Source organism: Parus major, chromosome 1 (assembly GCF_001522545.3).
Source record: "Parus major isolate Abel chromosome 1, Parus_major1.1, whole genome shotgun sequence".
Taxonomy (NCBI): Eukaryota; Metazoa; Chordata; class Aves; order Passeriformes; family Paridae; genus Parus; species Parus major.
Window position 1 is genome coordinate 60,355,262 of NC_031768.1, and position 16,471 is coordinate 60,371,732.

At 40.4% G+C, this 16,471-nt stretch overlaps 1 protein-coding gene across 7 annotated transcripts in view; it reads left to right on the forward strand.

The window, feature by feature from the left end:
- The first annotated feature begins 1,086 nt into the window (after positions 1–1,086).
- Positions 1,087–16,471, forward strand: part of COG3 (component of oligomeric golgi complex 3) — a 30,614-nt gene continuing 15,229 nt past the window's right edge. For 2 of the 7 annotated variants that reach the window (XR_004497614.1, XM_015639463.2), the window contains exons 1-13: positions 1,087–1,284; positions 3,178–3,324; positions 3,839–3,900; positions 5,551–5,716; positions 6,487–6,561; positions 6,683–6,775; positions 7,053–7,178; positions 9,392–9,472; positions 9,775–9,818; positions 10,021–10,147; positions 10,654–10,745; positions 13,291–13,430; positions 14,678–14,838. Coding sequence is in view for 6 of the 7 variants with exons in the window: in XM_015639463.2 (XP_015494949.1) it covers positions 1,117–1,284; positions 3,178–3,324; positions 3,839–3,900; positions 5,551–5,716; positions 6,487–6,561; positions 6,683–6,775; positions 7,053–7,178; positions 9,392–9,472; positions 9,775–9,818; positions 10,021–10,147; positions 10,654–10,745; positions 13,291–13,430; positions 14,678–14,838 (1,482 nt within the window). In the remaining variant the exon portion in view is untranslated. Of the gene's footprint in view, positions 1,285–1,576; positions 1,751–3,177; positions 3,325–3,838; positions 3,901–5,550; positions 5,717–6,486; positions 6,562–6,682; positions 6,776–7,052; positions 7,179–9,391; positions 9,473–9,774; positions 9,819–10,020; positions 10,148–10,653; positions 10,746–13,290; positions 13,431–14,677; positions 14,839–16,471 lie in introns of those variants that run through there. The other 5 variants (XM_015639487.2, XM_015639478.2, XM_015639472.3 and 2 more) reach the window with 5 other exon arrangements.

Here is a 16,471-nt window from a genome sequence, read left to right on the forward strand (position 1 = left end):
CAACAGCAGGACCATTTCCCCCTCTGTTACAGAAACGGTTGGTCTGAAACAGGTCAATCAGCTTAGCAACAGAGTAAGTTTATCACCTTTGTAGCCAGACTGGATTTTTTTGAGATTGTGTGTGGTAGGACAAAGGTCATGGACTAACTCGGAGGGGGATGAGGAGTCTGCCACTTCGGAGTGATGGTGACTACACTGTACCAGTTAATCTGTGGGGAAGCTGAAGAGGGCTAGCTGGACAAGATGGACTGGAATTGACTGCTAAGCCCCAAAGACAACAAAACAGTCTAGTTCAGACTATGAACCGGCTGTTCCCAGGTGGCTAAGAAGGCAAATGGCATCCTGGCCTCTGTCGGCACTAGTGTGGCCAGTAGGAGCAGGACAGGGATTGTCCCCCTGTACTCAGCACTGGTGAAAGTTGCATTTCAAGTGTTCTGGCCAGTTCTGGGCCCCACAGTTCTGTGAAGTTTATTGCATTGCTGGAGTGTGACTAGGAGAGGGAAGCAGATCTGGTGACGGCCTGTAAGGAGGAGCTGGGAGACCTGGCACTGTTCGTCCTGGAGAAAAGGAGGCTCAGGTGCAACTTCTCTTCTAAAACAGCCTGAGCCTAAAAAACAGCGACAGGATCAGAGGACAAAGCCTCCAGTTCTGCACCAGGGAAGGTTTAGGTTGGGCACCAGGGGCACTTTCTTCTCAGAAAGGGTCAATCGACAAGGGACTGGGCCGCCCAGGGATGCGATGGAGTCACCGTCCCTGGAGGTGTTTAAAGAATGACTGGAGGTGGCCCTCAGTGCCATGGTCTAGCGGACACGCTGACGTTCGCTCACGGGCTGGTCTCGACGATGCGAGCGCTTTTCCCGACGGGCCCGTGCTCCTGTGGGCACACCTGAGGACCCGGTGGCGCCGCCGCCCGCGCTCCTCCCAGGCGCCAGGGGGCGCCATCCCGCCCGGCCGTCCCTCATGACGCACTTCTCTGCCCCGTGCTCGTGACGCCGCTGCCACGCGACGCGGCGCGGCGCGCTCCGAGCCTCCCCCGGAAGCGCCGCCCCGCTCCCGGCGTTCCGCCGCGCTCCCGGCGCCGCTCCCGGCCCGGCCGCCCGTCCCGCTGCCGGCAGCATGCTGGAGCCGCCGCCCGCGGAGCCGCCGCCCGCGGGCAGGGACGTGCGGGACCGCCTCAGTCTCTGGGACCGCCGCCCGCAGCCCACCGCGCCGCTCAGCGACCGCCAGACCGACTCGGTGCTGGAGCTGAAGGCGGCGGCCGAGAACCTGCCGGTGCCTGCCGAGGTGAGGCGGCGGCGCTGCCCGGGCCGGAGGGGCGGAAGGCGGGATTGAGGGCGGGACCGGTCGCGGTGCCACGTCGCCAGGCGGACGGGGATGACGGCCCGGACCGGCTGGGCCTGCGGGGCCGCGGCCGCTCCCGGTCTTCGGGGGCTAAGCAGCGTTTTGTGTTCTGGGTCGCGCCCACTGCCGCGTCCCCAGCCTGCCGCCCTCCCTCGGGAGAGCTCGCTCTTTCGGGAGCCTGCCCCAGGAGCCTCCTGCCGCCCGCCCTGGCTGGCAGGGGTTTGTAGGCAGCGGTGGGAGCTTTCCCCTGAGAATCCACGGGCTTTATCTGCCTGCCCTCGCTGCTTCCCTCGGTCCGCCTGCATATGTCCTCTTGAAGTTGGGACCTTTAGTCGTGGAGTTAATTCTTTTGGCCCTCTTAAGTTGATCCTCACCAATGCATAGCTGCTGGCGCCAACGTTATTTCCTGGTACGAGCTGTTTCCTCGAACGAACTGAGGAAAGCCAGGAATAGTGGTAAAAAGCTTAATAATTTGTCAGCACCATAGGGGACATGGTCTTCCACTGTATAAAATTCCAAACACTGACAAGGTGATTATTTATGAACACTTCCTTGTCTGCAAAGGGAGGTGGAACAGAATGCTTGCATTCCTAACCTCACTTTTCAGGAGGGCGTTTGTATTTAAACAGGATGGTAGTGCAAGATACAGTGCCATAAAATCAACAAAGTTTGCTTCAGCAAGAGTGTGAAAGCTCAGAAGAGTAAAAGGGAGAGTGTAGAGCAATTCTTTCCTCAAATGCACCTGTTTCATTTAATCTTTCCTGTTTGTTTTTTTTTTTTTTATGTAAGCAGTATGCAGAAAGTAAATAGTGGCAAGCATCCAAAGTGATTGTAGAAGGATGTCCTGTTATCAGAGGACGTTCTTAAGGATCTAAACCAGCTTTGCAGTAAGGCAGATACTCTGTTTTCCAGTGGGGACAACAACAAAGCCAAGACATTGAGCTCTTCAGGGAACTGAGACAGTGGTGTCCCTGCTGTCCTGAAACAGCAGGCTCTGATAGATTCACCTTTCCCTCTGTATTAGATATGAGAGAAACCCTGGCTGCCCTGCTGGGCTCAGTCCTGTTTTGGAGGGGCAGGGTAGAGAGGTGTGTGGAAGTTGGACAATGTATGGCAGTGTCTTTTTTTCTCAAATAGTTGAAATCCTGATGGTTCTTTTTATTATTAATGGTTCTTTTTATTATTAATATTACCAGGCAGGGGATATTTTACTGAGTTGTTTTCTAGAGAGATACCAATTTGTAGTTAAGCAGAGTTTTCTGGTTTTACCTTTCTGATGGTCTCAGAAAACATACAGTTCATCATCATGTAATTAAAGAGGATATTATATTAGTTATGTGTATATAACATTATTTGTCTTCTTGAACTAATTTCTTCCATATAGGCTATTTAATAGTCTCTGGACATACTTAAATAGAATTTATCTCAAGTTAATTTTTTCCATGTTTTTCTCACTTAAACAAAATAATTGTGGCTAAAAAATAATTCCTGTTCATCAGAGCTATTCTTTATCTTCTGAATAAATTATGTTATTAGTCTTGAATTTTCCTTAAATGTCCGGCAAAAAAATCTTGACGGTTCCTGTGTGGTGTTTCTAAATGTATGGATCTGTAGTTGTTGGTGTAATGGCTGGACTCAGTGATCTCAGTGGTTTTTCTAAACTTCATGATTCTGTGATTATCATGTTGATAGATACAATGTCCATTGCATTTTTTTCTTCAAAAGTAGATGCCTGTAATTTCCTCATCTTACTGCTTTGGATTGCTTTGTAGTTGGGCTGCACATACAAATTCTCAGTGAGTTATCTGACCCAAGTTTGTGGTGTTTTGTGAGCAGCTTCCCATTGAGGACTTGTGCAGCCTGACATCCCAGTCGCTGCCTGTTCTGCTGACAGCTGCGGTGCCAGAATCCACAGAGGATGTCCTTTTGAAGGGATTTGCAACACTAGGGATGGAGGATGAAAGGATTGAAACAGCACAGCAGGTAAGTGAATGACCTCCAAGATGCAGTAATCTTCAGAGAATTCTGTTAGTTTCTGTGTGTCTTGCCTAGCTTTTGGTGGGTTCGCTAAATCTTTTGGGCTGTTTTCAAGATGCGTTAGGGACAACTTGGGGGGGAAAACATCAATGGAGTCTTAGCTTTGAAGTGACAGGTACTTTTTACATTTGGAATGGAATCTAATGTGAGAATAAGGTACACCTTCAGTAAAGTGGTGTTGGTCTTGAAGTAGAACAACCCCCACTGTCTAATGTGATACCCTTGTTCTTCTGCAAATAAAGCCCGATGAAATTCAGGCTTTCCCATTTTAACTCAGTGAAGGAATAGAATGGAGTATTTTCCTTGGAAGAGACCCACAGTGAGGAATTTGTTTCCTAGATCAATAACTGAATTCTGAAACAGAAGCTCATCTTCATTTCATAGATCATAGATTTGATTTTTTTTTTTAAATTGATTGCATGTGATATCTATATTGTTCACACCATAAAATCTCTTCTAGTTCTTCTCCTGGTTTGCTCAGGTGCAAACACAGATGGATCAAGATGAAGGTGCCAAGTATAGGTACGTGCTCTTCCTCAATTCTTTTCACTGTAAGGAGTTCCACCTTGAAGGACTTCATCTTGTCCATTAATGTTAGCACATGTTCACATTCAGCTGGTGGGGAGTGGGGAAATGTGTTGGGGCAGCTGAAGCTTTCCAAAGCTGTGTGCCTGACTCCCAAAGGCCATTGCCCAGGTGACAGAGCAGTTAAAGGGGGATGCAGATTTCCTTCTGAACTGCCCAGTATATTTAGACAGATGGAAATTAGTTTTGGCTTACAGAAGGGGTGTAGACAAAGGCAATCTAAGAGCTTTCCTATGATTTTTCAATCGCTGCTGTTGTTGCAATGGCATCCTCTGAGGGCGAGACTGTGTAAGATGAGGCTGGTGGTCATTTCTGTCCTCACCATTTGGCTCACCAGTGACTATGTTTGTCATTCTGTACCTGCATTCCCTGCATTCCTTGACACTTTGCTCAACTTCAGTTTTGAGTCTTGCCATTCTCATCTGTTTTTGTGTAACTGACTTTCCCATCAGGCTCAGAAGAATCCCTTCCCACTGACTTTGACAGTTACTCCTTGGGAGTCTGAAGTACAAGCTGAAAGGCTTAGCTAGATCAGCTGGTGGCTTTTATGGAAACTGGCTTCTGTTTTGAGACTTCACAAACTTGCCCTTGGCCACAGAGAGATGCTGCTGTATTCTCACTTCTGTTTTAACTCTGCTTTTCTTTGGGCTGCTTCTTTCTCTTTTGCTCTGACATATGCAGTCGTCAATTTTCTTAAAAGCAGAGGGTGAGGCATATACTGATCCCATGATCTGATCATTAGGAACCTAAAAGGAGTAGCAGGCTTGCACTTTGTCACTTGGCATGTTCATAATGGTGCACACAGGTGCTCAAGTGTGCCAAGGATGCACAGTGGTTTCACTACTAGTCAGTAGACTGTCTGCAGGAGGCCAAAGGTGCAGGAGGAAAATAAATAAGTTCTTTGCCTGTTGCATGTGGATACAGGGAATTGTTTTATTTTCAGCTTTTTAAATGGTAAAGTAGAACTCAGAAGTTTTAGCTGGCATCCAAGAGTAATTAATTTTTAATATGCTTTAGATAAACTGAATGCTTGACATAACAGCTATCATTTAGAGATTTTGTCTGCATTGAGCCTTAGGCAAATCTGGTGACAGCAAACACCAGATCTGTTTCTAAGACTCTTTCAATCCTCACAGTAAGTTTTGAATCCTCTAGATAATTTCAGCTGCTTCAGAAGAGAAAAAAAATTTCTAAATGGAAAGTGAAAATTATATAGAAGAGACCCAAATTTACACTCCAGTTGGGAGCAAGGCATTAAGGAATTTGGCTGCTTGCAGAAGTCACTGTTTGTGCTGCCCATTTAGACAGAATTCACATGCTCCAGACCAGCTGTGGTGCAAGCTGCTCCTTTCTAGGTAGGCTTGCTATGAGGAATGTCAGGGAGATGGAGTGACCATTCCAGACCCTTCAGCTCTGTTATTTCTGAGGTGATGAAACATCTGGTTGTTGTGCACTCTTGCTTGATGCAAGTGATCTCTTATTCCTAGAGAGAGAAAAGTGGTGGCAGTGTCCCTGCAGGCGGCTGGATTTGCAAATACTGAAAGGGAAGTTTTACTTCTGTTATCTGTTGATTCTCTTTTTTTCTAGACAGATGAGGGATTACTTGTCTGGCTTTCAGGATCAGTGTGATGCTATCTTGAATGATGTGAATAGTGCCCTTCAGCACCTGGAGTCACTGCAAAAACAGTATCTTTTTGTGTCCACAAAGACAGGAACGCTGCATGAGGCCTGTGAACAGCTTTTGAAAGAGCAGGTAATCTTTGATGGGAGGATTGCTGGGAACTGCTAAGACATCTTAAATGAAAGTTTCTTTTTCTTGGGCTGGAAAAGCATGTGAGCTGTGGTAACAATCCGTCCATTTGCTTTGGACCTAATTTCTTGGGTGTGTTTCACCTGCAACTGGGGTGTCAAGCTCTGCAGTATAAAGTTCAGGATATGCTTTTATGAAGAAAGCTAGCTGAGGGCAGCTTTTGTAACTGAGTCCTGACAGGTGCAAACTGTATTGGAATTAATAATTCTTATCGCTTGCAGAAGTATTTTGAGCTGGTTACTGCAAGATCCTTAAAGTTGAGAGCTTATTTCCCAGATACTTTCTTTTTCCTGATGAACTGCTGCAGCAGTGATAGAATGAACATATTGTTTTTATAGTCAGACTGGATAAGTGAGAACTTTTTAAGACTCCATTCCTGAGATACAGGATTTCTGCAGTTCTTCATAATACTGGTGGCAGCTCTACTGTTTGTGTGCAGGATTGTGGGATACTGACAAACCTGTAGTATATATTATTTTAAATACACTACTGAAAATAATGTGTCTGGTAAGAGAGCAAGAGACCACTGCTGTATTCTGCATCTTTTGTTGTACTTAATTAGTTGCAAGTCACTTGGAGCTGTTTAACAATGGTGTGTGCTGAGAGCTGGAAGGGAGGCTTAATGATATACGTGTGTGTGTGTATATATATACATATATATTAAGCTACTTGCTAGGTTGATGATTTTCTTTTATTTATTGTTTTTTTAATAGTCAGAACTTGTTGACCTGGCTGAAAACATCCAGCAGAAACTTTCATACTTTAATGAGCTGGAAAACATCAACACTGTAAGTATTGTTTTGTTGTAAGTAGTCTTAGAAAATGCAAGTGTTCCAGTCTTTTGAACTAAGTCACCAACAGTAATGTACTTAGGTTCCTTACAATGATGCTTTGTCTTGTTTTCCAAAGAAATTGAATTCCCCTACGCTGTCTGTGAACAGTGAAGGATTCATTCCCATGCTGGCTAAGCTTGATGATTGTATTGCATATATTTCATCACATGTAAGTCATTCTGTATTAATTTAAATTGTCACAACTATGTGTTCATACTTTTTAATGTTTTTTTTCCATGAAAAAAATTTCTCTGCCAAATACAGAAAGAAGTTAAAGATGGTGCTTTATAGACTTAGGAAATTTTGATTGAATATGCTTGTTATTCTGCTTAATTTTTGTAAAACATTGCTTTTTGTTTTGTAGCTAGTTATGTGAGTATTTTAAGTTTTGATAAATTTTTGATATACTATTTCTATTTAAAATGGATTTTCTCTCTTTCTTTCAGCCAAATTTTAAAGACTATCCTGTATATTTAACTAAGTTTAAACAATGCCTTTCTAAAGCTATGCACCTTATCAAGACATACACTGTGAATACACTACAGAACCTCACAACCCAGTTAATGAAAAGGGTAAGGTGAATCAGTAAGTGGGAAGTGGAGCTGTACTGAAATGTCTATTATAACATCACACAGTTCTCTTTATTTTTTGAGGGTGGGATGTGTCAGCAGTTTTTTGTGAAAATAGGTCAGTGCTATGGTGTTTGTGTAGGTTGTCCAATACTCAGCCAAATGTGACAGAGACCTAGTGATCCAAAAGATTTAAAAGCAGTAATAATTAAAAAATGATGTAAATTGCAGGAGGCAAAGTTGGTGAATTGAAGTAGGTGAGCAGTAAACGAGTGAAGGCCAGGGATGGATGAAGGATTGTGTTAGAGACACCAGATGGCCAGACAGTTTGCTTTCCTGAGCCAGAGCGTGCACTGGAGCTCTGAACTGACTGTTGGTCTGTTGCCAAATGGGGAAGATACACAAGAGAAACAGAGGTACTGTGGTGTTTTGTTTTGGAGATGGTTTGCTTTGGAGACAGAGAGATTGAAGGGAATCCTTGAAAAAAATATACAGGAGCTGGGTGTTACAGGATGGTAATTGTAAAGCACAACTCTGAGTTCAAGCCATGTTCATTTTATTATTATGTTCCAGTAAATTTTCTTGGGTGCTCTTGGTCATGTAAATGTTCATTTATTCTGCAGTGGTTTGTGTAGCTGCAGACAACAGCTGTGCCAGGTTCCTATTTAGTTTTGCCAGTACTTCTTGTTTAATTTAAAAATGTTGACAATGATGCTAGAGTGTCCCAGGGAAGAATCACCCTGTCCCAGGTGTTCGCTCCCCCTCACTCCAGTGAGATTTAGGCATAAATGTCAGCAGGGAGGTTTTTTGGTCTCATTATAATGTTGGTAGATTCATGCTGCAATATTCTGGCAGAGCAGAAGGGAGAGGGGAATGTATCTTCCTACGCACTTTGATTCTTGCTCCAATAATTGTTGTGCACCTTGTGCTCAGTTCTATTACAGGCAAACTTGGTGTCCTGAGGGATAGTCAGTGAAACTGAAAGATGCTAGAATTGAGAACTGGCACACCTAAAAGAAGGGAACTCTAGGCAGTGTTCATGGAAGCTTACGAAAGGGTACTTCTGCAGTGAAGATCTTGGTTAAATGGCATTGAACATTTTTCATGTTTGGATACAAAACTAGGTTTTATGAAAAAGAAAAGCTATTGTAACTTGGTTTGATGCCAGTTGATTCCCCTGACTGAGCTGAATTTAAACAAAACTGAACATCTCTGATAATCAGCATGTCTACAGAAAGACGTGTGTAACCTAATTTCTGGATTTGAATTGCTGCTTAGGAGTTTTAAGTCAGGAAGGATATGTGTTTTAAGAGTTGGATGACCTTTTCCTTTCCATATACATGGGGGTTTTGTGGCTATTTTATATACTTAGAAAAATCAAATGGCTCCTTCTGCTGGAAGTGCAGTACTGGACCAGTGTTTTTCAGTTGTGATCAAGTGTTGAGTTTTCCTGTTGTAACAGCAAGACTGTCAGGACTGGAAAGGGACAGAGATCTGGATGTTCTTTGGTGATGCACACACGTGAGTGGAGGTTTTGATGTATGTTTGTAACAGAAGGATGATGAGGTTGCTCACAGGGATGAAAATAGAAGGTGGGGATGGTGGATTTGCTGTCCCCATCATGTTTCTAAAGAAGACCATTTCTTCTGTCTTGCTTCAGTAGAGAAAAGGGGAAAAAAGCTTGGTGTGTACATTGGGTCTCTGCTGTGCTTTGTTACTGCTAGAATTTATCCAAGTTCAAACTGTCTGGCCTGCTGGGCTGGGGACCCATAGGGGGAGCTGCCTCAAGACTTGATATTCTGCTTGGAGCTTGAATACAAGCTGGAACTTAGCTTCTCTGCCTTGGGACTGGCAGATAAAAGAGAAGTTTGTTCCATTTTAGTACTACATATTACAGACCAACAATCAGTACTACTCTGGCAGGTCTAGAGAAAATTGTTGTCTTTAGTGGAGAATGTAATAATTACTGAAAATGTTCCTTTTCCTGTAGAGGCTGTTGGATGAAACTTTTGGGTTGGGTTTTGTTCTTCCATCTGACTTTGAGTTCTCAAACTAGCATGCCTTTGTTAGTGAAAAGTGGCAAAGAGCTGTTCCACTGGAAGCATAAGAATAAAGAACCAATACCCTGTTTTAGAGTCTAATTATCTCAGCCATTATATACTAGAAGCCAAGTATAGTATTTTGCTTTTTAATCAATTACTCATCTCTTCTTTCAGGATCCTTCAGCTGTGCCAAATTCTGACAATGCCTTCACGTTGTTTTATGTGAAATTCCGAGCAGCTGCTCCCAAAGTCAGGGTAAGTAGCTGGTAACTAACTTTTAAAAATGAAGTCATGAAAACGAGGTTTGAATTTATTAGTGCAAATGGGATAATTGCATATTGTGCAAGTGTGAATGTCCAAAGATTGCATATTGTATCCATGGAAAAATACTACAAACTCTTTTCCAATTACAACAAAAAAGTAATTTATTGTTAATACTTCTTTTTTTTTTTTTTTTTTTTTTTATGATAACATTTCTTCACACAATTTGTTAGACATATTATTCTTGTCTTATACTTTACATATTTTTTTTTTTTTTTTTTTTTTTTTTTGAGTAGACTCTTATTGAACAAGTAGAGCAAAGATCTGAGAAAATGCCAGAGTGAGTATGTCTACATAATTTATCTTCAGCTGTTTTAAGTTTTGAAAATGCTTTTGTTTAAGTACTGTTAAACACATTATTTGTTTAAAAGAAAGTTTTAAAAATTGAAATTACATAGGCCTAAAGAGGGTGTTAGAATGCATTTAATGTGTGCCAGAAAATGATCCTAAGGATGCAGTTACTGTTTTAATTTCTTGGTTAGGTATCAGCAAGTTCTCAATGAAATCCATCAATGTTACCTCGACCAGCGGGAGCTTTTACTTGGTCCAAGTATCGCTAGCACTGTTACAGAATTAACCAGTCAGAATAACAGAGATCATTGTGCTCTGGTAGGTAAAGTAGTCATGTGTTGTGTGGGTTTTGTTATGTTTTAATTTCCTCTCCCCCAGGCAAAATGAACTTACTTCATTCAGTCATTTACATGGAGAATTGTTACTGTTGTCTGTGAGTTTGAATCATTAACATTCTACTAATATTTTCAAGCTACACGTGTTTTGTTTCTGTAAAAACTCCACTTTGTTACATACCTCACAGAGGGGGGAAGATAAAAAAGAAGCATAAAATATGGTTACTTAAATTTCAAAAACAATAAAGAGACAGAAGTTGGCAGTGAGCTTTTATTTGGCTTTTTTATTTGGCTTATAACTTCTTTTCAGCTCATAGTCTTAGAGTTCATCTCGTTACTTTTGAATTTTACAAAGCTTCAGTTTAATCGTAGCTGTTATCATCACAACACAATACATAATATATAGTAATAATAGCTGTAGTATCTCTTGTGATACTGATGCAAGGAAAAGAATTTAATAATCAAGTATTTGTATTTCTGTGAATACAGGTACGAAGTGGTTGTGCCTTTATGGTCCATGTATGCCAGGATGAACACCAGCTTTACAATGAGTTCTTCACAAAACCAACACCAAAACTGGAGTAGGTGGTACATGCTGGTTTTGTTTTACTGCACGTTGTGTTTAGTGTGTTGTGATGTAGCAGACAATACTATATGGCAAGCAGGGCTGTGTTCAAGTGGTTTGGTAAGAACTAGCAAGATAAAAAAACAGCTTATTCACTTTAAGCATCAGAAATTGATGTTCTTGTGTTTTCTTTTTTCATCAAGCAAAGCTGATAGCTCCCATTCTCCATAAATAATCGTTAAAATGCTCTGTAGATAGTCTGAAAGAGTTAAAGATGCTCAGGTTCTTTGAAAATAGCTATAGAAGTTTACAGCTCTCAGCTGTTTTTGTACAGCCTCTTTTGCACAGCCTGTTGAACAAGTACTTTCATTTTCCTCAGTCCAAAATTAGGCTGCTGAACTCCAACTGTTTTTCCAGAAGGATTTAATGACCTGCCCTTACTGTCAAGGAATATTTGCATGTTGCCTGTATTTTGGCTGAACAGAAGGCAGGGTAGTGGATGCCTGACGAGAACAGTGTCCCAGTTTCCTCTGCCTAAACATAAAAGAGGGACAGGTTGTTGCTTCACACAGTAATTGCATTGTAAAAGTATTGTTAAGTTTTTTTGCAACAGACCTGTAATACTAATGCAGTTGAATAGATTATGCCCCTCCTCCAGTTTTCTGGTATGTTTTAGTAATGGTACTTGATTTTGAAATTTGGGTACATCATGTTCCCGTGCTAGAAAGTTCCTAACTAAAATGTATTCCTATTAATATAACTGAGACACTGGTTTTGAGTGTTGCAATGTCTTAAATTGAGTGCAGCTTGAGTTGGACATATGTGTAACCTGAAAAAAAGACTGCCTGCAACCTTCCCCATCCTTCAAAGCTAAAGGAAAACCAAAACTGCATAAAGCCTCACTAGCGATAAACCACAGTGCCAGAGTAAGCCCAGTCTTTTCTGAGGAATTGTGGCCTCAATTACCTGAGTTATGGGCATGCTCAGAATTTGAGGTGACGGAAAAAAATTTGGATAAGAATCAGTTCAGCTATCTCGGTGCAATCCTGGAGTAAATATCCCTGCTTGAAATCAGTGTAAAATGTTGTTCAGACAGAAATTTTGTCACTAGGGCTATTCACACCAAGAATGAGAATAGACTTCTGATTTTTTTTTTTAACTTTGATGGAATGTAACTACCTAATTTCCTAAGAACTTGTTTCCTTTTTTTTTTTGCCTACATCTAAATAAACATTAATACATATAAATATATATATTTATATTTAAAAAATAAATATATATTTATATAAATAAAAATATTTTAAGAAAAATGTTTCAAATAGTAGCTACTTTACTAGGTTTCTCTTAGCATAGTACATAGCCACATTTTCTTTTCTGCAATGCTAAGCTGCTCTGAAGAAATTACAGCCAGCTGTCTATGTAGAGATAACAGTTTACCAAAATTCTACCTATTCTTACCTAAGAGTAGAGATCTTATATTGAGTATTGTATTCAATAATAATTATTGTATAGTAATGGTATTTAATAATAAGTCTGGTGAAACTTTCTCTTTTGTTTCTGCTTTTAACATGGAGAGTTACTGTTTTAGCAAGTTGCTTATAGTGCTATAGGATGCAAAGGAAGAGGCATTCAAAATGTTTCTTCTGAGTATTCTTTCATGAGCATTTTTGTTCCCTGTCTGAGGAACTGAAGTATCCTTGTCCTATTGACAGACATTCTTAGTGAATAAAAAAAAATGTGCAATAAATTCAGTATCCTTATCACGTGCAATTACTTCAGTGTTCTTGATGTTTATATTTCCAGCTCTAACTGGGAAATTACTTGACTTTTCAGGTACTGGCAATAGCATTAGTGCCTAATATATGATTAGTGAAGGGAGCATTGAGAATGGCAAAAATGTCTAGAGTGAGTGCTGTTGGTGTCTTTAAACAATATATGCATCGCTTTGAACATGAAAGAAAAAAGAAATTGAAGTGGGATATCTGGTGTGTCACTGCATTGATATTTTAACTTCTCTTAGATTGGAAGGTGTGCTCTGAGGTGTTGGTAGCTATTACAGAAAACATTACCAAGCTTCTTCTCCTGTGTCCCTCTTTGTGTGTTTCTGATTCTAATACACTGTTGAGTACTTGGTATCAGATGAGTCTTTTCTCAAGGGAAAATTTGGGTTATGATTCTGAGCTCAGCAGGAGCATTTTTTGACACAGAAGCCAAGTAAACCACTTTGCAGCATCTTCCCTTTGTGACAGGTTGAGTTGGTGTGTGTAGGTTTTTTGTTTAGTCTATTTGGGTTTTTAAAATTTTATTTGAAAATTAATTAAAAGTCATAACACCATTTTTAAGCAATTGGTATGCCACATCTTTTAAAATAAAAACTTTTCCTACTTTGTAGGAAATAGTGGGCTTATGTTTTAAATAGTCTTGTCTGAAGTCTTCTGTGACACTTGTTTTCTCACCCTCCTTTCAAAAATCTTTGCCACAAAATAATCTATGTTTATGATAAAATTTTCTTTTGCCTTTGGGGGATCCTGAAAGTATTTTGCTTTATTTTTCCTTCATAGTGAACTATTGGAGAAGTTGTGTCTTTCATTGTATGACGTCCTGAGGCCAATGATCATCCATGTCATTCACTTAGAGACACTTTCTGAGCTCTGTGGGATTCTCAAAAATGAGATGCTTGAGGATCATGTACAGAACAATGGTAACTCATAGATTTAAGATGATTGTTTTTAAGTGTTTTCGTAACTGACAAAAGTACTTAATTGCATAGAAATTCTAGATGCTTATTTCTTTCTAGTGGATCTCAGCCTAACCTCATCTTTGACACGTTTGTGTAAAATTATGTGTTTTCATTTATAGTGAAGGTCTGTATATTTGGGTCTGTTCATAGCATCATTTAAAGTAACATACTGATATTAGTCATATTTTCTCTAGACTGTACAAATGCTAGCAAGCATCCACCCAGTGCATATGCATGCACCAGGGTTGATTCAAATTAACTTTTCAAATGAGCAAATTTTTTTACCTGGCCCTGTTAATGCATCATCCATGTAGAGCTTTCTGCATAATGAGGATAAAACAAAGAAATGCAAACTGATTTTTTTTTCAGTTCTCCTTAATGTCATGTTTCCCAGACTAGAAATTGTAACTTCAGCAGAGGAGTTAAGTAACAGTGTATATTTTGGAGTTTTGTAAGTATGGAGAGCTCAAAGTCTCATGGGAGTGAGCAGACCTGGTGTCTCATTTTGTAGTATGACCAGTGCATAATGGAATCCTTTCACAGTCTTTATTGCACCAGGCAATAAACAGAAATCATCCTTGGTAGCTGGTATATCACCCAGTGTAGCTCTTTGTCGCTGAAGCTGTGCCAATAATCATGAAGAATTGTTCACTTTCCTGGAAGTATAATTGCAACACTGTTGGGAATGAGCAAAAACTTGCTGACTTAATCTTTTGGTTTATCATAAGAAGTGTCTTCCTACTACTTAAATTTGGGCTGATACAATAATTCTTACGCCTGATGTGAGCTTTATTTCTTAAGTTTGATGCTTTGGTTCATCTGTTTTTATCAACTTCCAACAGCCACACAACGGTTATTGGTTGTGATAGAACCAAAGCCACCTTGCTTTGTTGTTCCCACCAAAATTCCACTTAATGTACTCAGGTCTGAAATAAGTAGAACCCTTAATTTTAACAAGGCATCTGATGTCATCAGTGTGAGGTTGCATTTTCGTAGGCTAATGAAAATCTGGGGAGCCAAACCAACTGCAGTATGGAGTAAATTCCTTGTTTGTCACAAATTTGTCTGCATGCCACTGTTCCAAAACCAGCCTGACTCCCTCTGCAGCAAGCCAGGTTCTTACAGTTCTGTATGTGATACTTCAAATGTGTGTTTCTGTAAGCTTGTTTTGTAATTAACAAGTTTGTGCCTTGTCTTGCCTTTGTCAGCTGAACAACTGGGTGCATTTGCGGCTGGTGTCAAGCAGATGTTGGAAGATGTACAAGAGCGCCTTGTCTATAGGACACATATTTACATTCAGACTGACATCACTGGCTACAAGCCTGCACCAGGAGACCTCGCCTATCCTGACAAACTGGAAATGATGGAGGTACAGCCTCAGCTTTTTCATTCTCCCTGACTTTGTACATGCAGTGTATGCAGTTGTGCAGTATGGTGCTTTGCAGCTTGGGTTTTCCTGCTCTTAGGTGTATTTAGTGTTACTGGCATTTTTAAATTGACACCTGCTGATTAAGTTATGACTCTAAACTAGATGTCAAAGTTTTATGTCAAACTTAGTGACAGTGGCAATAGTTCACAGTTAACAGTTTTATCAGAACTTGAAACTTCTGAACTTTTATTTACATTAATAAGTTATAGGTATTACCCAGTGTATTTTCTAGTTGAGCTGGAATTGAAGAGATGCTTTAGACAGTCACAACTGCAAGTTTGTTTTCAGAATTACTGGTCAACTAGCTTTTGGTAGGCATGTGTGTACCTTGTGCTCAGGCAGTGTGAGAGGAGACTTGCTTTAAATGATATAACATGTTAGCAATGGCTTCCAGAAGCCTTTTTCAAGTTCTTATCACTATTAGCCGTTATTTTAGTCATTCCAAGCCCTTTGAGTCAATGTTCCTGTTGAAATGGATCAAAGCAATTCTACTTACTTTAAAAGGTTAATATTATACTGATGAAAGTTTCAGAATGAAACAACTTACAGGAATAAAAAAATGCCCAGTGAGAAACCTTTAATGAGTTTTTGATTAGAACAAGCTGCAACTGCATGAGGACTGCATGGAAGCAGTAAAACATAGTTAGGATCCCGCTCCAAATAACTATTGCCATTCACTTTATAATGGCAGGTCCAAGCTGTCTAAGTACTGAGGTGACTGAGACTGGCTTTTCCAACATGGACTGGCAAATCCAAATTTTATTGCTATATTCTGCTTTGCACCTAGCTGCCAGAATAGCTGGGGGTGCTTAGAAGATTGTAGGACTTAGTTCTACCTGGTACCAATTGGTGGAGAAACTGCTGTTTGACTTCAGAATCAGAACATTCCTTATAAAAAATACAGAAGCTATCTGTCTGTCTGTCTATTAATCTATCTATCTATCTATCTGCCTATCTCTGTCTGTCTGTCTGTCTGTCTTATCTATCTTCTCTCTCTCTCTCCTCTCTGCCATCCTAAAAAATATGTACTTTGCTGTGGGCTGAAAGAAGTTAACATTGTATAACTGTACCTGTGCTCAATTCTTGCCTGCCAACAGACAAAACACTGTGAGAAAATTATCAGTAGTGAACCCATGTTGCTATGATATTGTCTTTATAGATATCTAAAGCTTTTATTGTGCTATAGTTTGTACTTTAGCAATTTTGTGGGATATCCATAGGGTTTTAAACCCTGAAGCTAGTGAGTTTGTTGAGTACATGCTGTTTGTACTGAAAGTTTAAGTAGTAATAAACATCTTCAGGTAAGTGATTCTGATGTTTGGTCTGTATGAGGCCTTACTTTCTAACAGTGGTCCTATGGCCTTTCAGCTAAGCAAGGGAAAGTTCATGCTAAATTGAGAAATGATGCTGCTCTTCATATGTCCTCGTAAGACATCAGTTTTTGCCTCTTTTGAGATTCATTTTTCTACTGATTGCTTTTAAACCTCAAAACTTTGCTATTTAGAGAGACCTTCTGTCTTAGTAAATGAATTATTAAAATGTTAAAAGCACAGGGCAGAAGTGTTTCTTGTGC